A 26,248-nucleotide genomic window follows, 5' to 3' on the forward strand; every position below is an offset into this window, starting at 1 on the left:
TTTTGTCTTATTGAAATGTGAGCCCCTCCAACATGTGAAAGCATTTGCATACCTCTGAATGTCAACAGCAGTGGTGTGGGTTTTCTTCTTTCCATGTCACAGGCTCTGAATGACAATAGTCCCAACCACCTCCTCCTCCTCATCCTCCTCCTCCTCCTCCTCCTCGAGGAATGCCAGCTCTAAGCTTTTACACAAATTTCAGCCGGAGCTGACATCTTAACAAACATGATGGAAAATATTTAAGTCTTCGGCGCTCCCTGTTCTCCTGTTTACATTCCTCAGCTGATCTCTGGTGCAGCGTCGGGTAATTGGTTTCCACTCTTCATTTCTGACGACTGACATGCCCCAAAGTGTTTATTTGTGCCAACGTGTACGGCAAGGGTTGCACCTAGAAGAGGAAGGTGAGGAGGGGGGGGGGGGGGGGGGGGGTAATGGTGTGACAAAAATAACAGAGGACAGGGTCAATGTTTTCTTCGTCTGGGGTGCATGTGACCACAGACAAGTATTTGAGGTAAGACTTTAAACTGGGATAATCCTGCTTTCACTGATTGACAAGTTGTTTTTTCTGCTCACGTGCAAAACCTGTGAGTGAGAAAACAAATTTGACTTAAACAAATGTAGTTGTTTTTCAACCATCTGAAGTGGAGGATTAGTTGGAAGTTTTGATGGGAGCGGGGATGGAGCTAATTTTTTAATGGATAATATTTTGTAATTAAGAAGAAGTACAGTTTAATAAAGTCCTTTAACGAATTACGATTAAACACCAATGCCAATTCTTAAATACCAATGGTACATTATACATAAGAATTTCTATAAACATCATTTAAAATCAATTCAACTTATATTTAATATTGCCTCTTTTTGTCCACATTCTTCAATGTGCTGTGGTAACCGGGGATGTTTTTTCTAAATAACAGTTGTTCATTTGGATGCAACATCCTCTGAACCTCTTCTCTGTCTACAAAAAGTCGGCCACACATTTGTTTAATGAGCCAGAAATTGTATACTCATTTAAAAAAGTTCGCAGAGGCTGAGAATATAAACTGAAGGGCAATTCATTTCTAAAAAAACGTCAAGCTCAAGCTATTGTTGCATTTTTAAAAGAGAAGGATGATAATGGATCTCCAGATGTCTTGGACGCAAACCAATTTGGTGTCAGTCTCATCTTTTCTCTCCATGGCAACAGACTGACAAACATTTATTTATTAATCATGTTATTTTCTGCATGAAACTGAAATCCCGGGAGGATTATAATGAGATCGAATCACAGAGGCATGGAGACAGATGGGGACGCTGCTCTGCACATGGGGTTCAGTGGTCCAGGTTCATGGATCTGGGCGACTGTCAGTGATTCACTCTTTCCCCGAGGCCCCCGTCCCTCCATCTTCAGCCGGAATGGAGCTGACGCAGAGCGAGGTTCAGTCTCAGGTCTCTGTGGTGGCTTTAGAACACATGGACAACTTCCTCGTTGGCTCGATTCTGTGACGGGGCTGGAGTAACTGTTTGTGGACGAGCGGTCCAAATGAAGATGTCTCCGAGGCCTGCTTCACACCCTGGTAATTAGACAAACAGTTGGACACTTGGAACTGGTTCTATGTGTGCTGTGTTATAATGTGTGAGATTTGGAGTCGATTTTTGGGGAAAAAATGACGTGTGATTCGGGTGATGCTCTAACGCTGCCACCTCTGCTGTGACTCTTACTACAGATCTGTTCCGGCCCTCTTCACAGCCCCCAGCGGGACACAGTGCCTCGCTCAGCTCATCAGCTCACAACAGCCCAGTGATGAGCAGCCTGAGGAGTGGACCACATGAAAGCGTAAGAGTTATTACTCTCCCACTCTTACATGCAAGACTCTGGATGTCAGTTTTGGGCTGTGGGTGTGAGAAAGCACGGGGTGAGCTTCTCCTTGTTACTCGGGTACCTTTAATGACCCATTCAGAGGACGCAGGACATCTCAACGCTCTAATGTCACAGGCAAGGTGCGACTTATGAAACTAAATAACTAAATAAAAGGACATTACACCATTCACACATGAATATAGATTATTAAACACTCTCAATTCCCTTATAAAGAAAAAGAGAGAAATACACAAGATTAAATCTTTCAAATAAATCTCATCTCACAAAAGTAAACACAGTAAAGAGAAGAAAACACACTGAAGATAAGAATCACAAATATTTATCAGGATTATGTCCTCATCTGCACCGACCATTGTCAGACATATATCATCACCATTATCCTGCACTCATTCTCATCATCCCATATCAATAGACTTAACGACCTTGTTGTTGTCAAGGGTTACACGCGTGTCTGTCAATCGGGTGTCTTCGAGTCTAAATAAAGTTTTGTGCAGTCCTCTGTCACTACCTCTCAGGGGAAGGATCGACCTGAACGCAGGTGGATCAGGCACCTGTGACCACAAATCTGACAGGCGTGTTTGCATCCGTGTGGCACACAAGGACTTTTCCGTCAGCGCCCTGTAGACGGACAGATGAGAGAAGCGCCGAAACAACGAGGCGGCGGCGGCGGTTTGATGTGAAGTTAGGTGAGAAACGGCACAAGCAGCCCAAAAAACCATTTTCATCAGTCGGAGGCCCTGATGGGGGACGTTGATGTATCTGCTCTGCTCTTTTACCGTTTTGTCGTCTGTCCTGGTCTGAGAAAAGGGCCTGTCGTGTTTCTTCAGAGGGCTCAGACATTATTAATCCTCTGCTGAATTACTCTCCTGGGTGTGAGCGCTCTGACTCACTGAGGAGCTTTGAGGCAGTCGCAGGGAGGAAGCTGCACACGTGCCGTCGCTTTGATCGAGAGATTCGCCCTTAGTCACTGATGCTTTTCTCCCCATGACCTGCAATTCACCTGCGACTCTTCACAGCCCCGTGGGTTTTCGCGGTATTTTCGAAATTGTTTTCTTACTTTCTACCCAGAACTCTGGTGCAGGCCCCTCCGGCCTTTGCGCGGGCCGACGACAGACTCTGGAACAGTAGACGGTTGTGAAGACATCCTCCAACACGTTAGACTTAGGACAATTACACTCGTGACTGAGTGGCCCACACGCGCATTCATATGCATGTAGACCCCCACACCCCGGACTCCCATGCTTTGGTGTAAGTTCGACGATTGTGAGAAACAGTTCTCGTGTCTGATTCCGGGGCAGGCCGAGACGAATCTCCTCCTACACTCTCAAGGGCATCCATCTCTCTCTGTGTGAGGGCCTGTGACGGGAAGAGAGCGCGTGAGGAATAAGAACGTCGGGTGTTTCAATCAGTGCGTGGGTTAGCGGAGGCAAAAAATGAAAAAGCACATCTCAAAGCTGGAATACATAGCTGAAGACTCCCCTCCCCCAGGCTGGCTGACAGGCGCACATTACGTCTGTTGCGGGCAGGAGTTGTCGTGAAGCCGGGCCATTAGGACACCGCAAGAGCGAGCAGGACAGACAAACAGCCCCGGGGGCAATAATGGAGGAGACGTCTCTCTATGTTCCTGAAGGGAACAAACTGTACTGGCACCAAGCACATGAGTCAGACATCCGGAAGGAAGGGACACAGCAGCCCTGTGTTTCACACATGACACGGACAGACAGACGGTGGCTCCTCAAGGAAGAAGACTGAACAGTTGCGGTGGCATAAGGTGATGGTCATATTACTGATAATAACAATACTGACAACAAGGATGATACGTGCAGCTCGAAGGACGGTGCCTACAGTGATATATTCCGGAGAGCTCGTCTCCCCTTCCTCTGTGGCAGCCTCTCCTGTTTGACGCAGGAGAGAATGTCAAGGTGAACATGTTTTCACTTTTTGCAGACAGAGAAACACAGAAGCACAGAATATTTCTTTCTATGCCTGTGCATCAGAGGAGCTCAGCGTCCCGCAGAGGAAAAAAGAAGAATATTATCGCATTAATATCACATTCAAAAACATTTACTGAGGCAGTATATTATTATACTGTTTATGTACTGCAAGTGTGTGTGTGTGTGTGTGTGTGTGTCTGTGTGTGTGTGTGTGTGTGTGTATCAACCATCAACTGGCTGCTGCCAGATGAACCACAACGATCAAGTTTCCATCAAATGTCACTTAGCGAGGTGACAAAACCACAAGATCTTCAGTCCAACTACAGTGACATGAGCACAGTCTCCGCATCAGTTCACAGACCTGACGCCTGTCGCTGTTTGTGTTTCGTCTCTGAAGTGGTTTGAGTGTACGTTTCGGTCGCTTCACGCACGTCATGAGTTGTTTGCCGAGGCTGTTTGCATTGCACTTTATCGCATTCTTCTTTCAGTCCATCGATACACTCGCTTTTCCACCTCAGTCGGGCATTCAAATTCTTTTGTGATCTTTTTTTCTTTTTTATCCCCTGGTTTGTAAATGCGCAAATAGAAAATGTGCAAAATCACAAGTGGATGAAAAAGGCACGTTTCATCTTGTTGGTGATGATGTGGATTCAAGAGGCCCATTGAAAGAAGTCGAACTGAGTACCGCAAGTCACTACATTATACTTACTTATAATTTACAAGGAACTTGTTCCTTTTATTGTTGAGTAATTTGTAAATGAATGTACTTTTTTCTCCAATGAGAAACACGAAAGGAGTAATGGATTACAACATACAAGTACTGGAGCAATGCTGCTGTAAGAAAATCAGAAAGTTCAGTTTGTGTCTCCACTCAAAGTCTTGTATGTATTTTTATTTTTCTCTGAGGACAGTTATGCAACAGAACTTGTCTCAGGGTCCTTTACGCTGCACATCGCTATCTCAAAAGGCGGATCAGGGATAGTCGACCTCCATATCTACTGTACAGCCGTGCCTTGTCTTCAGAGCACCTGGAGGAGTGGATTAATGTGGGTCAAGCTCCGCGGCTCTCCGCAGCGCTCTCACTTCACTGTATACAGAACGGATCTACTGTAAGTGGCCGTGATCTGTGGACAATATGTTTTCTGAGCATCCGGATGGCAGGAGGGGCAGCGCAGGAATCTGGAGCTGCTGTAGAGATGAGGGAGCATGGTGCATGTACATGCGTGCACAGCAACATTTTGAAGTGCAAATGTATCACCCTTAGAGTTTAAATGAACACTCGCCCGGGGTTCACATGGGAACCGCTGGTTAAGTGTTAAATTAACACTTTTGAATTAGTCAACTTTATCAACACTATGACAGTGTCACTGAACAAACTAGTATGGTGTAAAACAGTATCACCACAGTGGATGACAAGAACACCAAGTCAGGTCAGTGCTTTTTATAGCCAGCTATTTTTAGAGTGCAGCTATTATCATTTCCCTGACTGTTTAAATTTACTGTTGAGTGAACGTCACATAAACATAGTTTGTCACTCTTTCCATTTAGATGCTTTGATTTGAGTAGTGAAAACTCAAATGTGCGCGCACGCGGGTACAGTTTCTTGTGCTGCCTGTATCAGACGGTCTCAGTGAACTCATCTGCTCCCTGGTTTGTGTTGGGAGGACAACACAGGCATTGTGTCCCTGGCGGAAAGTGGCCGTGGAGCGGAACAGGTGCACTTTGGGTAGGTTGGTTGAGAGGAGGCTGAGTACAGAGTTGTAAAATAATAAATGAATGATCAATTTTTGGATGTGTTTATTTTTAGGATTTTGTTATCGTGAAACCTTTAAGTAGCTTCGTTATGCCAGGTAGTCTGTAGCGTTCTCTCCATGTGTTTGCAATGAAACCACATTAAAATGCATGAGCTTTGGCTTATGCTAATCAACTGACATTTTTTTCAAACAAAATGCCAAACGCGAGGTGCGCACACCTTCTCAAATGTGAGGAGTTTCTGTTTTCCTCTGTTTCTTGTCACTGTGAACTGAACATATTATCTTGTTCTTGACTGTAAGTTGGACGAAACATGCACTTGAAAGAACCTTTGGCTCTGGGAGATCGTATTTCGCATTTTTTTTACTACAGTGTCTATAAAAAGTGTTTTTTTCGTGTTTTATTGTTTTACAGTTTTCGATCAAAGCTGACTGGATGGTGTCAGGTTGCACAATGTTTGGCAGAGGAAAAAAAGGAAATATGTACAAAGCTGCTGGAGACCGATGTCCACACAGACTGTGCTGTGTTGTAATTGCTGCTTAAGGTACGTCTAATCTAAGATGACTTGAAAACAACTGCTTTATATTTCATGTTTGAATTAAATACGATCACTATGGGAATCTGTTTTCACACTGATGTTGTTCTTGAATAATGTAAAAAAAAAAATCATATTAAATCAATTAAAAAAACTATATTGGCAATGGATTTTCCATGTAACTGCAGCAAAACAAAAACATTAAACAACCTAGAGGAAACATAATTTTAAAAAAAGAATGAATAAGTAAACATGCAATACAAGCAGAATATACAGTGTAATGAACAGTTCTGCAGAAGTATTAGTCTCTGCGTGTTTACATGTGATGTTTATGCATTTTAAAATGACAGCAGCATGATGTGGAGTCTCACAGTGGGGCCTGGTGTGCATCAACTGAGCCAGTACCCAGCATGCCCTGCTCCTCTGTTTAGAGAACCTTGGGTACCGTACATGTAAACTAGAGTACAGTTGAGTCTGGCCGGAACAAAATGTACCAAAGGGCGGTGAGCAAGTGTGTGCGACTAGTGATCCGCTGTCCCCCTAGATGCTCCTGTCGTCTTGTTTTTCTCCCACCTCAGTACATTGAACACGGCCGGTTTTTATCTTAGCAGGTTTTGGTGACACTGAATTAAATTTGGTTGTTAAATGAATTAAATGGGTTAAAGATGAGATGACAATGACTCGGACTCTGGTCCTGATTTCAACACGAGTACTCGTGACGCAGACTTGGACTCGAGCATTCAGACTTGAGAGTTGGAGACATGGACCCATGTCTGTTGTGTTATTTTTTATGTAGTAGGCCTTAAAAATTGGGTTTAAGATATTGATGATTATAGCAATATTGCAACATTGTTCAGTTTTGTGTGTTCACCAGCCGACATGTGGAATCACGTGAATTCCGTCAGAAAGAGTAAGTGCTAAGATGCACAAAGAGAAGCCCCTAAAATTCAAACTCAATGACTTGTAGTCAGTTAGTGAACCAACACTGAGGAATGTTTATTAGACCTGGATGCAAATACTCTAACAGGGTTTTGTCTCATTGGACAAGTTGATTGTGGTTGGAGATCAGGATACCAATAAAGTTTAATTAGGCAAAGCATCTATATGTGAAGAACACAAAGATACATTTCTTTAAAAGAAAAGTGTTTTAGAGTTAAGAAATCTGCTTTAATTATTGTCTGCATGTCCTTATACACAGTGTCATGTAATTCTACCGAAAGACTTGGTCAGTTAGAATAAGCATCCTTCAGTGGGGGGGCGGCACGGTGGTGCAGTGGGTGGCACTGTGTGGAGCTCTCCCCGTGTCTGCGTGGGTTCTCTTTGGGTTCCTACCAAAGTCCAAACACATGCAGAAAGGGGGTTGTGTTAATTGAGAGACTGTAAATTGACCGTAGGTGTGAATGAGAGAGTGAATGGTTGTTTGTCTCTGTGTGTTGGCCCAGCGACACGCTGGCGACCCGTCCAGGGTGAGCCCCGCCTCTCGCCCAACGTCAGCTGGGATTGGCTCCAGTCCTCGCGCGTGACCCTTAATGGATAAAGCGGTATACAGTAGATAATGGATGGATCTCTCAGTGTAGCAGCTATGGGCCTGCTGCTGCTGGCAGCATGTTATTTCTCTACACACACAATTTTGAATAATGCAAGGCAAGTACGGATTGGGATTATTCCATGTTTCCATGTTTTATAAGTAACATTTATACAACTTTTGTATCATAGACCATTGACAAAGTTTAAAACGTCCAATGGTGCATTCATGTTTCACTTATGACGTCATAAAAATGCATCGTGATAAAGAAACAGGTGTAAACCATGACTCATTTTGTATTTGCAGCATCACAATCCTCCGGGTCCCCAGAACACACACACTATCTCTGGTGCGGTGAAAAGAGGAATAGTTTCTCTGTTACAAGTGAACTCGTCTAAAACAATCTGAATAGACTGTTCCTGGCCTTGATGTTTCACAAGCCGGAGCCAAACGTCACCGGGCTGCAATGAATCACAGGCGCTGCACTGGAGAAATGTTTTCTTGGCAGCGCCTAAATGATTGCATAATTCATTTGCCTCTCTTTGTAGCGGCTGAACAACAGGAAGGTCACCAGTGCTCCTAGTAACGCAGCCAGACGCGTTTACTGGAAACATTCTGCTTTTTTTTTTATTCTTCTTATCTGTGTGTGTGTGTGTGTGTGTGTGTGTGTGTGTGTGTGTGTGTGTGTGTGTGTGTGTGTGTGTGTGTGTGTGTGTGTGTGTGTGTGTGTGTGTGTGTGTGTGTGTGTGTGTGTGTGTGTGTGTGTGTGTGTGTGTGTGTGTGTGTGTGTGTGTGTGTGTGTGTGTGTGCATGCGATGTATGTGCATCCACATGAATGGGGGGATAAAAATTCCTGTTAGCTCCATCCACACCTGAAGAGGAAAACACGACGTGAATGAGACAGATTAAACCTCCATAAAAACACCCGGCAAAGCCTGAAAAAAATAAATAAAAGATTTTATCTCATAAACGAGGCTGAGGATAAAATATCAGGTGTATAGAAATGGAGTTGTTTTCATCCCATTGTTTTCTATTTTGGTTTAAGGGTGTCTCTGAAATGTCGTGTTTACAGTGAACACATCATCAATATCCTTATATCCACCAGTAAAGCACACGAAGAGCTGTGATCATGACAGTGAAAGCAGGAGGGGGGGGGGGGGCAGCTGCATCAACAGTTCCCATCAGTCCTATTAATACTGACTGGAACCTAAAATAGAGCGTAGGCCTGGGAATGTTTTGTTTCTCGAGCCCACAGGCCATTTCACATACAATCGTTTCCATGTCAATCAAAAGTATTCATAAATAAATCTATGAAAACATGGCCATCAACTAATTTCTCAATAAACCCAGAGTTGCATATACCAAACGCTTGATCACCTGTGAACCTCTCCCATCCCCGACGGCTCAGCCTGGCATCCCTGTCACAATGTTATTTGTTTTTCTGTGAATACTTTTTAATTCCTCTCTCCTTTCCCGTTCCTTTTGAACTATGTTAATCTTAACTGTTTCGTGTTTTCCTTTCTTTTTGTCTGCATGCTAAGGGGATAATTGTCGGGGGATTGTTGTGAAAGCACCATCAAAAGCAGGCGGTGAATGGGAGTGTCCCGAGGGCCCGGGCATCCCGCGGAGCTCCGCAGACAGGACACTCAGCTTTTTAATGCCCCCACTCTTCATCACGGTCAGGTAATTGATGGTTAGACTGTAGATTACCTGCAAATTATAGGATTAGTACATTTAGTCAAAAGGTTAAAGGATGGCAACTAGTGCCCGACACTGTGATGCCAGAGTGGGAAAAGTTTGTCTCCAAGCATTGAAGGGCCACGCCACTTTTACATTTTTTATTATAATTATTCAGTGTTTTTTTTCAGTTTGAAAAATTAAACCTGATGATGTCATCAGGACAGAACAAAATGGTCCAGCTGGAGCAGAATATGTAAATGATGTGCTCAAGACATCTCACTCCTGGAGCTATACTATATTGTACCCGTATGTGTGAACTCACAGAAGACATCGAATAATGAGTTTTGATCAGTCTGATTTTTTAAGCTGTGTGGGAATGCAACACTATATTACTAATTTACCTATTTAATTGAACTTTATTTATTTATTTTATTGTTGACCTGTTAGTTAATTGAGTGTTATGTGTGCTTATGCAGAGCATTATTGCTGAAAACAAATAAGTGATTAATTGGCAAAAAAACAAAAAACTTTTAACAATTTCCATCACCCACTGTCAATGAATCGCTCGATGCTCGTAGCTTCTCCACTCTGATAATGTTATTGTTTCTCTGTGTTTTCATCATCCTGACCTGAATTTAATTGGATCTTTCAGATCAACACAAGCTATTTGAAGTATGCTAACATCACTTGTACAGGACAATTTACTGATATGTTATATATAACTGAATGAATTCATCTTCTATTGAGTCATTGTCATTAAATCAATAATTACATCATGGTTAATTCAGGTTCGGAGTAAAATATTGCATCTTTGGTGATTTGCATAAAGCCTATATGTCTCTAGATAAGTCCCAATAATGAACTACATCTCCCGACAGCCCTTGTTCTACTGAGCTGCTGCTGATTGGTTGCAGCGCAGCTAACCTTTGCCGTGCACGTCTGCGTATGGACGTGTAGTCCTGTCGACCAGGCCGCAGACGGTGCGGACCAATCAGCACCCGGAGTTCCCCCCCCGCCCTCGGGGTGGGCGGGACCAGCGCGCTTCCCCACACATCACTCTCGTCTCCCGCTGGTTGCTAACAACCTGCTGCCCGCAACTTGCTCTCCGCCGCCGCCGCTCGCTCGCTCATGCATCGGCCTGTTCCCTGCTGCGGTGGCCCGGAGCCGTGTGTCAGGATGAGGCCGTGTCGCCGCTGAGTGCGCCCCGCCTCTCGGCTCCGTGCTGGCCCGGGCTGCACGCCGCTCCTGCGACCCTCTGACGCCCGGGGTTTGAGAGGCCGGCCTCCAGCCTCCAGCCTCCAGCCGCCGGATCCACTTTAATTCCTCCGCTCTGCGTTCGTGTCTTGTTTCATGAAGATGGCGGTGAGGGGGACCCTGTGAACTAAATGACTGTCAGAAACATCGCCTCCATCTGTAATATGGTGAGTAGCCCGCTGGTTGTGTGTGTGTGTGTGTGTGTGTGTGTGTGTGTGAGGGTTGCTATCGATCTGCCTGCAGCCGCTGTGTTGATCCTGGTGTGAGGATGTCCACGGGTCAGCCCCCTCCTCCTCCTCCTCCTCCTCCTCCTCCTGCAGGGTGCACGCTCCAGCCTCCTCCTAACAGGTGGACTCTGTGGATGAGTGGCACCGACGGGCCTGCAGCCCGAACCTTGACATGAATGCGCTGCAGACCCTCACACACACTCAGCCCCCTCCTCCTCCTCCTCTTCCTCCTCCTCCTCCCATCGGTGGCGTCGACGTTGTGCGTTGCGTCCTGCAGGAGGACACCACGTGCAGCTGTCACCGGTGACTGACAGGTTGAAGGAGGCAGCTCACATCACATCACGTCCTGGCAGCAGGGAGCAGAGAGCAGGGATCCGCACTAAGTTTGAGTTTTATTACCTAGTACATTTACATTCACTCGATTTGCAGAGACTCTTATCCAGAGCAACTGAAAACTGGGGGCCACCCTAAGGATCCATCACAGCAGGTCTTGCCCTAAGTACCAAGAGTGGGCTGCAACTCACGATTCTTTCCATGATTGATTAATCTCTCAATTATTTTCTCAATTAATCCTTTAGTTTGGTTCATGAAATGTAATAAAATGGTGAAAAATGACGATCCTGTTTCCGAAACCCCCAAGGTGATGTTGTGTTTCGTCCACACACCAAAGGTATTTAGTGTACTGTCATAGAGGAGCAGAGAAACCAGAACATATTCACATTTAAGAAGCTGAAATGTGAGAATCCTGACCTTTTTTTTTTTCATAAAAACTACTTGAACCGATTAATTACTTATCAAAAAGGGTTGGCAATTAACTTAGTAATCGATTACTAATCGATTAATCAATTAACTGTTGCAGCTCTAGTACCAAGTGCTAGTCCCGTCACGATAACTACTTTTTGTTGGACGATATATTGTCCCAGAAATTATTGCGATAAACGATCTTATTGTCATTCTATGACCTTTATTTTTATGCTGCTGAGTTGGTCTTTTTGGTGTTTTGCCCGTGCGAGTCGCTGCGCTCTCCTCCCACGCGATTTGTGTCGCTGCTTAGAGAGAAGTAATCTAACACCAGTGATCCTCAAACTCCTCTCCTACTCTCTGTCCTCGCAAAATGATCATTTCTGTGGGTTGCCAGATGGTTGTGGAGAAAGAAAGAAGAAAAAAAAACAACAACAATACGGGTGGATTCCCCGACTCACAAGCCTGATAATTCTGGTGGGCGGTCGCGACTGGAAAAGTTTGAGAACCACCGGCCCTAAATTCCAGTCTTCGACTGACTGGACCACACATGTAGACACAATGGCTGTCATCCAGGTCGATGCAAATGTTCACGTATTGTACGAGGAAGTAGGTGCTAGTTTGGAGTGTTAGGGGAGGAGGTGCTCTCTCTAGTACAGGCAGTACTGAAACATCCAGCGTCTCATTGTGAGGCCAACTTGGCCGCAACGAATTAATCAATCGAATTGGTTGACTTGTGTGACATTCCCTCGGCCCACAATGATCAACCTCGACAGCGTGCTTGTGTCTGGCGACAGCCGATAAGCTTGATAAGTTATTAAGAGAACTGAATGTGAGAGGCGAGGCGCAGTGTTTCCTAACAGCAGACTATAACAACAGAGAGCGGGTGACGACAGTGTGTGGGCGTCATGACTACCTGTTGCGGCTCACATTGTCCTGATGTGCCTCGTTTCCTGTGATGATGATTATTTTGCCCCTTCTAAATAAGCGATAACTCTGCCCGCCGTTTATAACGAGGAGTGTGTCAATGGGGCATCGGGTGTCAGTAGCTTGTTGCTGTGTGGACACTTTACGCTCCATGACTGGCAGACTTTCTCTAGCTGCTGCTCCACATCTTCGGTCCGGCGTTGGCGAATTTAAAACGGCCCAACGCGTTGCACTTGCTCCCTGAGGTTTCCCCACGAGACGAGGACCTGTCTGCGTGTACAGTTGATGGACCGGTGCCTGCGTACGTGGAAGGGGCGAGCGGGACAAAGAGGTATTCACCATCTGCTTTGACAGAGAGAGAGAGATGACCAAAAGTCAAAGCCTTCCCCGGACTAAATTGGCGTCTGTGTTCACTCGACAAAGCCCGGGTTCATTTGGAAAAGCTTTGAGGTTTTGATGTGAAAAGGCTCTGGCAAGAGTTAAGTGGTCCGTCTCAGCAATCAGACCCAAAATACCCCTGATTTTTGACATGGGTCTTCCTTCTGAGACCATATCGTCTTTCTGTTTCTTTTCAGGAAACCAAAGGAACGAGGATGAATGAGATTGTGCACTACTACAGCAGACTGAGGACCATATTTATCAATTATGTTGCATTGGAGAGATGCTTTTTGTCACATTGGGGGATCAAGTAGCTGCAGCTTTGAAGCTTCAGGAGCTTGTCGGTGCTGTCTGACTTCACAAAATGTCCCTTCTTATTTGGCCATGCGCCGACTGAACAAATGAACACTAATATGCATCAACTGTGTGATGACAACAACTAAAGGGACAACCCCATGTTTTTGTTTTGTGCTTTCAGGGCACCAATGCCTCTGCTCTGGAGAAAGACATCGGCCCGGAGCAATTTCCAATCAATGAACACTACTTCGGATTGGTCAACGTGAGTATCGCCAAATCCTCTCATGACAACAACAAAGGTCATTTGCAAAACACCGTTGTCATTTTTCAAAACAGACCGCCGCGGGACCCTGGTCATGAGTCATGTCCTCGACTGGACAGTGTATTACATGTGGCTACGGCACCAGTGTTGTTTGTGAGTCTGTCGCGTCAGTCAGGGGACACTGTATCCCCTGATGCAGTGTCGGCCAAATGAATGAAAACAAAAGAGCACGTTGGTCATTTTCACCTTTGGCTTAGCTGATTAATGGACCGAAACCCCCCTTTTCTCTCCTCCTCTTCCCCTTCCCTTCCTTCCTCCAGTTTGGAAACACATGTTACTGCAACTCGGTGCTCCAGGCTCTCTACTTCTGCCGGCCCTTCCGGGAGAACGTGCTGGCCTACAAGGCCCAGCAGAAGAAGAAGGAGAACCTGCTCACATGCCTGGCCGACCTCTTCCACTCCATCGCCACGCAGAAGAAGAAAGTGGGCGTCATCCCGCCCAAGAAGTTCATCTCCCGACTGCGTAAAGAGAACGGTACGAGTCTGCGGACGAAAGAAAACCTCATATTGTTAGTCTCCATATATGTGGGTAGATAAAGTTGAGTTTGTGGAGGTCTGCGTGGTTCGGTGTCTGCCAGTGAGAACTCTGAAGAGCAGCTCAAATCAAAAACATCAGTGAACATGAAGCACTTCCCATACAAACCTTGAATAGTTCTGTTCTTAACCAAACTGAGTTCACCTGCCCACATACTGTACATATTCACGACCGTCCAGAGAGCGCAGATATGTGCTTCTCCAACGTGGTCTGACTGTCCGAGGTGAAGGTGAAGGACAGGTGCACGCCAGGTCGTGCAGAGTCGAGCCGACAGAGAGAAGCTCTTTATGCCGATGAACAATGCAATCTCTGTTAGGACCCAGCTCTGGTCAGTGCCCCCCCCCGGTCCCCCGGTCCCCCTCTTCTCAGTTTTCACCTTTCACATACAGATATCTGTCAAAACAGGAGCTGATAGGCTGAAGGCTGATATCATCAGTGTAGGCTGTTGATTTTATTTAAGACAAAATGTTTCATATTTGGAGGAGCACAGGTGTACACTAACCACAGTAATGCTGACTGTCAGTTTGCCATTATTCAGGCCCCAGCACTAATAAGCGCAAGGACTTATTGTTTGTCTTTTTCTTCTCAGCACAAATGAATTGGCCTTTCGAGGACCTAAACATGCTTGAAGAGCTGTTAAAAATTTGCACACGCATCAGAACTTGTGAAAAATTATATTTTAGGGGTCTCGGGCATGGGTGCGACAAAATGACTCGATAAAGCCCCCTACCACATTTCAACATCAAGGGCCTCCAGCTTTACGATATTTAACGATATTCGGTTGGCACGTGTATCATGTCAAGGCCGCCATCACCTCCGACCAACAGATTTCATTATTACTATTATTGATTATCCATATTTCTAATAACACCTGTGTTCATCAGAACGGGAAAAAGGGACTGTTAGTCATCCACAATGTCACTTCTCTCTTCAAAGATATTATATCAAATGCTATTGGAAGTTATACAAAATGATGTATGAACGCACTAAATTACAGTATAGGCTGTTTATATATATATATATATATATATATATATATATATATATATATATATATATATATATATATATATATATATAGCTTAGCATTTAGACTGGAAACAGGAGGAAACAGCACTTCTATAGCTCACGACAGCCGTTTTCAGACAGTTACTCTATAAAATTGCGTCCAGACTCTTCAGGAGTTCGCCTTTCGCAAATCACAAACGCAGCAGGAGATTGTACGAGTCACACGCGTTCACACCAACAGGGAAATCCTCTGAACATTCTGTGACGTTCGGGCAAAGCAGCAGGAGGCAGGACATGATGAGAATTCTGCTGAGGAAAACCCTGTTCTTGTTTACAGTCATCAACACGCCCACTGGCAGGAAAGGTTCTGCTCAAATGTCCGGAGCGACCTTTGTTTTCAGACAGTTGCGTTCTCACATTCAGCCCCTCCGGACTTCATTTTGTGTCTGAGAGCAGCTTAATGGGCTCTAACGTCATTTCAGTGGGACGACGCACGTTTGAAACGTTTACTTTTCAGCAGCAGACCATAGTAAGAGTTTGGCCTCTAGGCTCTGACGTCCTCGTGATTACAAAGAGATGAACAAATATCTGAAACCCCCCCCCCCATCAGAGCCTGGAGGTGGATGCTGGTGTGGTGGTGGGGCTGAACTGGCAGGCAGCAATACAGACACAGGGCGGCAGAGGCACTGAGCAGAGAGTGGAGGGGTGGGAAAATCTTTGCAGCTTAAAAAAACCCGCCAAACTGGCAGGGCGTGTTGTGGTAGAGGGTTGTGAGGCATGTCACTGGAGTGGTGCTGCGCAGCGCGAGCTGACTAAGCCATAAGCCTGTTTCCCAAAATGTTAAACTGATATTTTTCAAATGAAGCGTTTGATCTGGGACCTCCTCCGTCTCCCTCTGCGAGTCGTTGTCGTCCTTCATGCGGTCCTGCGTCTCTCTCCAGATCTGTTTGACAACTACATGCAACAGGACGCCCACGAGTTCCTCAACTACCTGCTGAACACGGTGGCCGACATCCTGCAGGAGGAGAAGAAGCAGGAGAGGCAGAACGGACGCCTCAAGAACAACGGCGTCGCCGCGGACGCCGAGCCGGAGAACAAGACGGAGCCCACGTGGGTTCACGACATCTTCCAGGGCACGCTGACCAACGAGACCCGCTGCCTCAACTGTGAAACGGTGAGGAGGTTTATTAGACAGTTGATGTCATCTGTCCTTGTATCGCCCTGACTTGGAGATCTCTCCTGAATAAGTCTGGGGAAAAAAGGGATTAGGCCTTTGCAGAGACACTGAGAGATGCAAAACAACAGATTTAGTGAGCACAACCAGCCGGCTCTGACCGCCCGCTTCACGTCAGGACCGCCTGAGGCTTTGTCCTCAATTTTGCGGGCGAGGAGTGGGACGAGTTGCCCCGAACAACCCCTGAAAACGCCACGGCACTGCACCGCAGAGACAAAGGCTGCTCAGTATAATGAGCATTTCAAAGACGTGTGTGTGTGTGTGTGTGTGTGTGTGTGTGTGTGTGTGTGTGTGTGTGTGTGTGTGTGTGTGTGTGTGTGTGTGTGTGTGTGTGTGTGTGTGTGTGTGTGTGTGTGTGTGTGTGTGTGTGTGTGTGTGTGTGTGTGTGTGTGTGTCCTCGCTGTCACAGAAACTGACAGTTCCCTCTCCCTCTGTGTGACAGGTGAGCAGCAAAGACGAGGATTTTCTGGATCTTTCTGTGGATGTGGAGCAGAACACATCCATAACACACTGTCTCAGGTAGTATGTCTTTACTACACAGAGTTCCTCTGTATAACAGATAAGTGGTCTCAGACTTTTAGACCCCTCTCTATATGCAGACACAGCTACGGGGCTGACAGCAGATCATATTTAGGGTTGAAACCTGAAGGGGTAGAACCCTGTCTAAGTCACCATTGTCCTCACGTGACGGGTTGAAACAGAGTAACCGAGCCTCCTGTGGTCGCGCCCTCTCCTCTAGGGACTTCAGCAACACAGAGACTCTGTGCAGCGAGTACAAATACTACTGTGAGGCATGCTGCAGCAAGCAGGAAGCGCAGAAACGGTCAGTAGCGCACTGAGCTCACGTCAACCGCCCGCCGCCGCGACGTGTCAGCAACACACTGAGCATGTATACGTCTCCCGCAGGATGCGTGTGAAGAAGCTCCCCATGATCCTGGCGCTGCACCTGAAGAGGTTCAAGTACATGGAGCAGCTGCACCGATACACCAAGCTGTCCTACAGGGTGGTGTTCCCCCTGGAGCTCCGGCTCTTCAACACGTCCGCGGACGCCGTCAACCTGGATCGCATGTACGATCTGGTTGCCGTGGTGGTTCACTGTGGCAGGTACACTACACGACCGGCACGGATTTAAATGGGCAGTCCAGCCAATGTGCATACTAAAGTTCAGCGGCACTAACAACTGCATGATGGCTTCTGTGGATGTAGATGGGGCTACTATGGCCTGCCGAGTTTTAGCAGAAAGGTCGAGCGTTACAAACTGGAGGTGTGTTTGAAAGGAACGGGTCTTTAAAGGGGGGTGGTTTGTGAAACCATGTGGTAAAAGAGTATTATATTATTCCTGCTTCAACAAATTTATGGGATCCAGTATTTTTTGGAGTTTGACCCACACTAAGGACACAGTTGCTGTGAAGCAGAGTTTCTGGACAGAGATGAAATGTGGGTCCCAAACATTTATAAACCTCAAACACGAAAATATGCTCCAGTATATATCATTTTACTGCTGCGTCACCAAGTAATGACCAAACAAAGATTCATTTCGAATATATTTGGATGTGCTGGAACCGTGGTTATCAGCGTCAGCTGTGAGTTGACGCTGCAGACAGACAGATGTGGCTCAGTGTGGGAGGCAGCAACATCTGTATAACCACAGAGAGTCGCTGATTTGTCTCCGTTTTCCTCAGTGGCCCAAACCGAGGTCATTACATCACCATAGTGAAGAGTCATGGCTTCTGGCTGCTGTTTGATGACGACATAGTGGAGGTGCGTCACCCTCTCTCTCTCTCTCTCTCTCTCTGACTCATCTGCTTGTACTTAAACTATTGTTTGTGTTTTATCACTGAACCAAGTATCACTTCTGTGACTGTGCAGAAAATCGACGCCCAGGCCATCGAGGAGTTTTACGGGCTTACCTCAGACATCTCCAAGAACTCCGAGTCGGGATACATCCTCTTCTACCAGTCCAGGGAGTGACTGGAGGCGCGTGATCACTCACAGAGGACGAGACTGAGTTGGAGGATTCCTTTTTATTCCTTCCACCTTCAGCCTAACGGACCCCAGACTCCTGCCATCTCCTCCCCACCTTGCCCTCCTCCTCCTCCATGTCCCTGACGTATGTGCCATTCCTTTTTGCCAGTCCCAGTGTTGGCCTCTGGGTTTCTGTGCTTCATCTCTCTCTCTCTCTCTCTCTCTCTCTCTGTGTAAATTGCTACTTGTCTTTCAGTCACCTGCATCTGGACTGCACTTTAAAAACAAAAAGCAACAATGCTCGACAGCATGACGGAAACAAAAAAGGAGTCCGCGGCCACACCGAGTCGCGCGCTCGGTGCAGACCCGCGGGAGACGCCTGCCGAGGCGTTTCTTTAGCAGGAAGGAGATGGGTTGAAGGGCGTGATGCACATACAGACAGTCGTCAGAAGTTGTACTGTATCATTTAAATGTAGAGAATTCCTCTTCCCCCCTCCCTCACACTTGCTTTCACCGTCCCCGTCACTGTCCGAGCCGTCTAATGTGTTCATGTGCATGAGGAGTGAACGAAGTTGAAGACAAACACTGTGTAATACGCATTGAGAGAATTTGAAGCAATATCGGAGCATTAATTATAGAAGCCGCAAGCTGTTTTGCAGTAGAGAGTCGCTCTGTGAGCTGCTGAGCTCCCGTCGTATCCAACCGGACATGATCCAATACTTTTGACACTTGCTCCACATGCTGTTAAACACTACACAGGGAGGGAAACCGTCGGGCGCATCTCCATGAATTCTTATTCTGATAGAAAACCCCCTATTTATTGAACGTACCATATTTATCACTGTTCTGTGTAATACCGACTGGTAGGTGATGAACGTGTTTGTGTAACGCGGCTCTTTTGAGAGCTCTGTGTGTTAGGACTCTGGAGGACCTGGTGTATATGATGCACAACTTCGTATGACAGCTAAAAGAAAGTTGCTTTTATCGGCATGTTAATTAAAAAATATTTTAAAAAAGCCAAGACAGACGAACATGATGCAAGCGACATGCGATCCATGGCAAATCTTTTTGACTGACAAGAAAATAGTGCAATAAGAGGTGGAGTTATCCAATGTGCAATTTCCCGGTGAGACTAATATACAGGACGTTTAAATGTTAGCAATAGACGTGTTTTGTTATTTTGGACGATCTTTTTCCCCCAGTGCTGTGTGTTTGACTGTTCGTGAAAAGCCCCACGTTCACCACGTGCACTGCACACTACCTACGTTCTTTCATCCTACCTTTTTTATAACCTTACACAGCATTGGCCTCTTCCTTTTATTGGTCATTCCTATGTCGAACCACAGTGTAGTTGTTTTCTCTTGGTTAGTGTCTGATTTTAATGATGGAACTGTGTGTCATACGTAGCACATTGGAATTCCTCAATCCCCAGGATTCCAGAGGTGAAAATTGAAGCTGCAATGTTTTCCTGATACAATATATCTCTTGTACTGTACAAGTTTTCTCAATCTTGACCTGCCCCGTAGAATAGTGCCACATCAAAGAACTCGTTCGTTTTCCTTTTCACGTGAAAGACATTCCGCATCAGAGCAAAATGACCGTTTCAAACACATCTCGTTGTGAATTAGAGGTAGGGATAGGATCAATTTATGTTACAGCTTGTCGTCTGTGTTCATACAGGAGCGGACGAATTTACAGTGAAAACGGGGGAAACTCTGGGCGTTCAGTGGTAGTCCGCTACCGGGCCAAGTCACGAGGAATACGTGCCAAACTGGAGGTGGACGCCGACCTCGAACACTATTTCCTTTGTAAAGATGCAACTGTACATGTATATTATGTAGAAAAAACACGCCTGGAAAAAAAATAATATTTTTTTAAAGAGCAAGACTTAATGCTGACCGTTAATGAAACCCTGTCGAGAAATAGTATTGTGCTATTTTACAATCACTCGATTACGTAATCAATCGGAGTTGTGCGGAGGTCTCCCATCCATCACGTGATTACTTTCAATTGGTTTGAACTGAGCCGGGGTCAGCGGCAGTGGTCGTCTGAGGAGGAAGGGACTCTTCATGTGCTGATCTTCCACTAACACTTATGCACTCGCCCTCACTGAGACGCTCAGTCCTTTGCACTTGGTTCTTCGACAGACGGGTGACGAATTAAAGGGAAAAACCCAACAGGAAGTGGGCCACCGTGGGCTGCCGGAACCGCCTCGGTGCACCTTGGCCTCGCAGGGATGGAGGGATGGGCACCTTTCTCCTCCGTAGGATATTCCCCTTGGTGTCTTGTGATGTTGGCGGTAGAGATCGCATCAGTCCAAAATCTCCCATGGCTGAGTCGGGTTAAGATCTGGTGAATAGAGGCCATAGCATTGTGGTTTGTTTTTTTTATTTTGTATAATCCTCAAACAGTCCACATGTTTGTGGCTTTCCCTTGAGTCCGTCACCTGTCTGTGTATCTAACTGTGAGAGCTCAGTCCTGCTCCAGGTGGGATCAGGTGGAGCTCGTGAGAGACGCGGAGGAGGAGACCAATCTCTCGTTTGGCTGTAAACTGAAAGTGCACTTTATTAGTGATGAGCTTCAACGCTTTAATATGGAGAACCACAGTCTAATACATTCATTTTGAGGTTGTCGTTTTTTTTTTCTTCTGTTCAATAAAAAAGACTATCAACTACATTGGCGGATTGTTTTGTTTTTTTTAATTATTACTCTGCTGCTTCCGGTTGTTTTCAGGGGACGATGGACCGTGAGAAGAGACGATGGCTTCCTCTTTTAACTGCTTGTGCATTCACTTGGACTGGAGGATGAACTGACAAGATTTTGTTGGTCAAAGGTCAAGGTCAAGCAGGTGAACACATACAAGGAATTTGAGGGTTTTGTTTGTTTGTCTCTGTCGCAGTCAAGACCCTTGACTCGCAAAGGCACTATACACAAAACCTTCTTAAATGACTACGTTCAAAACTGTGTATAGCTTTAGTCTCATTACTACTCGTCTATTATGTATGAGAGCATCCTGAAAAACAGCTTATATGGAAAACAAGGTGACTCCTCAGAGAACATAAATATTTCACCTCAGGAAGGAGAGGCCGAGCCGAGACGAGTATTATCAGGACAACTTGTCAACCCCGCAGCGTCCAGCTCTGCCCAGAATACGTCTCAGTCTCAAACGGAACTTTCTGTTTGTTTTGGTTTTCACTGAGAATTAGACGACACGTCCGTCTTCACAGCTATCAGCGTTGTGTCCTTTCAGTCACCCTGAAACCTCAGCTAATCCCCCGGAGGAAGACGAACACACACACACACACACACACACACACACACACACACACACACACAAAGAGGCTGCCAGGTGTCTGGCACAGTCTTTTCTCTGTGTTGATACTTCAACCTTTTTCTTCCCCTTTCCCCTTGTTGTCCATCCATCCGTCCGTCTGTCTGTCCGTCTGTCTCTCTGTCTCTGTCTGTCCGTCCGTCTGTCCGTCCGTCCGTCTGTCTGCCCGTCTGTCTGTCCGTCCGTCCGTCCGTCTGTCTGTCCGTCTGCCCGTCTGTCTGTCTGCTCCCACTCTGAGGCTGCGTCCAGCGAGGGGACACGGACGACCTGAGCATTCCTGTCTGTGGAGTCATGAACCTCTGTACTGACAAATGTTCAATTTTTTTCTGTGTTCCTAAAATGGAAACAAAAAAACATGTTCACACTAATTATATCTGCAAGGTTATTTTTACCAAATCAAAAGAGCGGCCTTTCAAACGGCCTCAAGGCCTTCATCTGTGAGGGGAGGGAAGTCCAGCATTAAAATGCTTGTGATACATGAATATTAGAATTTTCTGTGTTTTTTCTTGCTTAGCAACCAACGGCACTTTCTTTTTGAAATTTATTTTCAGCCGGTGTCTCCTCTTCCCTTCTCTCCTCCTCAGTGCAGGAGACTGTTTAAGTCTGAATTCATTGACTTGACTCATTTTCTAGCTGTCCACATTTCCTAGGCTGCAGTAAAAGACAGTGTGGTTATTCCTTTATGTTATCATATGTCCATTCTTCACACTGTTGTTGTTGTTGCTTTTCTTGTTCATTATGCAGTCTCATATCTCCCCACCACATTACCATTGAATCAAATATGTATTCTTTTATTTACTTACTATAGGACACCCTGCAACAACTCATGTTTTCCTCCCAGGGTCAGATTAACTGACCCCCGGGGGCCCTGGAGAAAAAGTGAAACCACTTAGTCCGTGGTGTCTTGATTGAGCTCTAATTCAGCTCGTGAAATGCATCACGTATCACAGTAACAGTATTGCAGGTGTCATCTGCCACACCACATGCAATACTCCTCTGACTCAACTTGTCATTCTGTCCCCCAGGAGACGACACTGTGCTGCCCTGGTCGTTGGGACGGTGCAGTTCAGTCTGAGGATGTTTTTTTCGTTTCCGGAAATGCGTGGTAAGATTTTTTTAAATGACGCTACAGTGAGAAGCCACAGGTGGTCTCAGACGTGATACTGACCCCTCGCTGTGTTTCCAGGAAAAAGCCCCAGGCGGTTCTCAGAAACACTTCCACAGAGAGCTGTACACACAGATGCATGCGAACCTAGGCACAAACACACACGCACGCACAATTTCATGGCGAAAAAGGAGCGTGTCCTGGTAGTCAGAAAAAACATTTGTGAAGACGGCTCCTCTTCTTCCCAGAAACGAAAGATTTCATAAGTCTCAATCATGTGAAGCAACACGAATCAAGGAAATATTTTTTGTGAACGACGACGAGACAGTGTATAATTTGTGTTAGCAGTCACGTCTATTTTCATCCAAGACTGTTTCCCGAAAACAAAGTATCCAGTGGACTTTCAACTCAGTGACCCCGCTTCATTACTGCGCTTTCCCAAAGAAGATGAAGTGTTCTGAAGAAGAATGACGACTTTGGTCGCAGACCAAATATTACTCTGATATCTCTGGGTTGGTTGTTCTTTTTTTTAGATAGGATGTTTTCATTGTTGTTTTTCATGAGCATTGGAGCCAATGAAGCCTTTTGCTCCGTGCTTTCCTTTCATGCAGTGAGACACGTGCAGCCTCCTTGGTCACATTGAAGCAGTTCAATCGGCTGCTTTGCTCAAATCAAAGTTAGATAAAACCAGACAATACAATCTCATTAGTCATTAGTCACGGCTATTCTGGTGACAACCATATGGGGGGGGAAAAAGTCTAAAATACACCAAGTGGTCCTTATTAATTACTGGAGCGCTGCTCTAAAAATAGATGATTTGATGTAAATTCCTCTGTGAAGTCCGCGGAGAGCGGAGGGCTCTGTAACTTTCAGTTAGTCTTTCTGGACGTCCAGCTGCCGGGTCGACGTCCAGCGGGTTGTGCCGGTGCCACTGTGAGCCACACGCCTCACAGAAGACGTGTCATGACATGGTTGGCTCACGGTTCACACACCAGCGGGCCAACGCTGCGCAATCAGTCTTTAGTTTCAGCGTAAAAGCAAATGTTTAACACCAAAACTGCATGTTTCTGAATTTGTGCAGTTGGGACAAGGAGATTGAACAGGAGCACTTGTCTCTGTTTGTCCTCCATCTACCCGACATCTCACTGAGCGTGCGTCTGTTGGATTTGACCCGACTCTTTTTCTCCGTGAGCCCATGAACCAAACGGGGATGATCAGAGTGCGGACTGAGTCGCGGTATGAAGCAAAGTGTGACACAAAGCACCAGGGACAAACATCCTCTGCCATGTTCTGCTCCGTCTAAAATCACTTGTGTGTAACTGTGGACAAGGTTTGTGTATGGCAAAGGAAACGTCACCTTCTTTCAGTAGTGAATTTCTTGGATTGAAAATTGCCGACATGTGACATAGGGGATAATTGAGGCCGATTATCTGGTCGTCCTAGTAACGGGGGGAAGGCCTTGACAGGCATCACAACGGCTGTTTGTTGGGCGCATCAAGTTCGGAGCCATGTTATTACATAACATATCTTCACGAGCCTTGAAGCCAAACGTCCACAGTAATATCCAAGCTCTTCTCCGTTAATATCCAGCTGTTACCAACATAGCTGTTGGTGTAGGATTAATTGCTTTATTCTATGTCATTTTGTCCATTATTTGGCGTTTCCTATGTAGCTATAGGCCTGTAGCATGCTGCAGTCTTTCCAGGCAGCGCCCCCTTACGGTCCCTGGAGGCTCATGGAAGGGTAAGGAGATGTGCTCTTCCTACCTCAGACATGCAACCACAGTGACTGGTTTATTCATGTGTTGATGTGGAGATGCATTATTCTTCTGACTTTTCGCTGCTCAGACGATTTCTCCCCCCCCCCCATCTTAAAATTGTTGTATGTAATATGATCTTTATCGTCTTCACCACGCAGAGGAAAATTGGATTTCCTTCAAGTATGCCAGGCCACGTCATCTACCTGATCATATTTCACATTACCTTTTCCACGCCACTCGAGCAGCGTTGGCCCTCGGTCAGAGACTGCAGGCGAACCGAGTCGTGCCTTGACCTTCGTCTTGTTCGGGGACGTCCTACTTCGGTCCACTTACCAGTCGAGCTCCTGGCTTCCTCCTCTGTTTTCTTCACCTCTGCCAACTGGAGAAATATTTATTTTTCGTCTGCCTCTTCTTGGGGATCGACCCCTTGGGCAACACACAGGGGCAATCTGGCAGGAGTGAAGTACTGAACGTCCCCACGCAGCCCCGCGTTGGCTCAGGGGCCCCGGGGGCAGACGGACGTGCACACACATCACGGGCAACCGGCTGGGAAATGTTCGTCCCGCTGGAGCGATTTCCAAGTTCATGTCAGAGAGGAGCCACAAGTGAGGAGACGTGCTTCTTTATCAGGCGGTGCTTAATGAGAGCTCCACATTTTCAGGGGTAGAAAGTCCATTTTATTCAAGCACTGTAGTTACCGAGCATTTCAATTTTATTCACTTCATATTGTACTTCTACTCCATTACATTTCAGAGGCCTGTTGTACTTTTCACAGCACTACCTTTTCCAGACAGCCGGAGAGTTCTTACAGGATTTTACATAGGACATAACCTCTGGCAAACAATATTTGAAGTATTTAGTATTAGCTCTGTCTCAGTCGAGTAAAAAATGTAAATATGTTAATGGTTCAATGCATTTATAAGATTAATATAACAATGTTGGATATAAAAGCACTCTCAAAGTCTGCAAGTAGTTTTATGTTGAGTTCATCTTCCAGATACTGCTTTCACTTAAGTAGCTCCCTAAATGCAATACTACTTACGTAATATATATACATACATACATACATTATGGCATTACTCGTTTTATTTTATGACATTATCTGAATACTTCTTCCACCACTGTGCAAGAAACTGGGACACTACAGTAAATCATAGTGTTAATCTGCCACCTAGTGGTAAAATTACAATACTGCTGAATACAGAGAACTGCATTACACCGTGTCACACATTTCTGCAAATGAAAAAAGTATATATTTTTTAATATTTAATCATTCCGAATTAGACACAGACAAATGCAATCGCACACCCTAATGATGTCACTGACATTGTATTGTGGTATTCTACTTGCTCTGTCAGCCTCTATACATTCTTCTATTCTTCATTTCCATATGCATCACCCCGATGAAAGTTTCACCACCTCTCTTCTGTGCACGAGAGACAGACATGCAGCGAAGACAGACACATCTAAAGAGAAGCCGATTGGTTCAGTGGGTATAAGTGAAGCTGTAAAGGCTCCATGCCCCCGGAGGTCAAACCACAGCCACAAATAAGTTTCCATATATTTAACAGTTGTACTTGTTCTCTGTGAGGTCGTTGTTATTGTGGGTGTCTGATCCACCAGATCTTTCTTTCTATCTCTCCCTCTAATGTTCTTTTCCATGCTCCCTGTTCGGGGGGGGGGGGCTTTGGGGTCAGCAACGAGGCCAGTCGGACACCAGATTGGCGCCGGGGTTTGATCGCCTGTTTCCGTCGAGCTGGAGGTGTAACAAGCCCCGGTTGGAGCGGTATTCTCCCACACTCACACCTGCACCCACGGCCGTCGACCCTGCCAGTGGTGCTACTCTGTAACGTAAATGGACGACTGTTATTCACATCAA

General features: G+C 45.9%; 1 protein-coding gene across 5 annotated transcripts; it reads left to right on the top strand.

Moving 5' to 3' along the window:
- The first annotated feature begins 449 nt into the window (after positions 1–449).
- usp46 (ubiquitin specific peptidase 46) lies at positions 450–22,616 on the top strand. 5 transcript variants are annotated; one of them, XR_007032010.1, is made up of 15 exons: positions 450–1,556; positions 1,707–1,816; positions 5,962–6,091; positions 9,149–9,290; positions 10,166–10,708; positions 13,293–13,373; positions 13,694–13,907; positions 15,917–16,149; positions 16,652–16,728; positions 16,949–17,032; positions 17,116–17,313; positions 17,892–17,970; positions 18,079–18,319; positions 20,908–21,022; positions 22,531–22,616. XR_007032010.1 is itself a non-coding variant. In XM_035646506.2 (13 exons), the coding sequence occupies exons 5-13, from the start codon at positions 10,673–10,675 to the stop codon at positions 18,178–18,180; spliced, it is 1,104 nt and encodes a 367-aa protein (XP_035502399.1). In that variant the 5' UTR covers positions 450–1,556; positions 1,707–1,816; positions 5,962–6,091; positions 9,149–9,290; positions 10,166–10,672; the 3' UTR covers positions 18,181–20,850. The 5 variants fall into 5 exon arrangements, 3 of the variants coding, with proteins under 3 accessions (XP_035502399.1, XP_047192675.1, XP_047192674.1); XR_007032009.1 differs by lacking the exons at positions 20,908–21,022; positions 22,531–22,616 and adding an exon at positions 19,855–20,850; XM_035646506.2 differs by lacking the exons at positions 20,908–21,022; positions 22,531–22,616 and having other exon boundaries at positions 18,079–20,850.
- The last annotated feature ends 3,632 nt before the right edge of the window (positions 22,617–26,248 follow it).

The sequence above is a fragment of the Scophthalmus maximus genome, chromosome 13, assembly GCF_022379125.1.
Source record: "Scophthalmus maximus strain ysfricsl-2021 chromosome 13, ASM2237912v1, whole genome shotgun sequence".
In the NCBI taxonomy this organism is placed as follows: Eukaryota; Metazoa; Chordata; class Actinopteri; order Pleuronectiformes; family Scophthalmidae; genus Scophthalmus; species Scophthalmus maximus.

Bases quoted from the DNA above. Each gene is read 5' to 3' on its own strand.
- usp46 (XM_035646506.2), top strand. From the start codon at position 10,673: ATGACTGTCAGAAACATCGCCTCCATCTGTAATATG. The intron at 10,709-13,292 runs GTGAGTAGCCCG...TTGTGCTTTCAG, and splicing joins TCGCCTCCATCTGTAATATG to GGCACCAATGCCTCTGCTCT. The intron at 13,374-13,693 runs GTGAGTATCGCC...TCCTTCCTCCAG, and splicing joins ACTACTTCGGATTGGTCAAC to TTTGGAAACACATGTTACTG.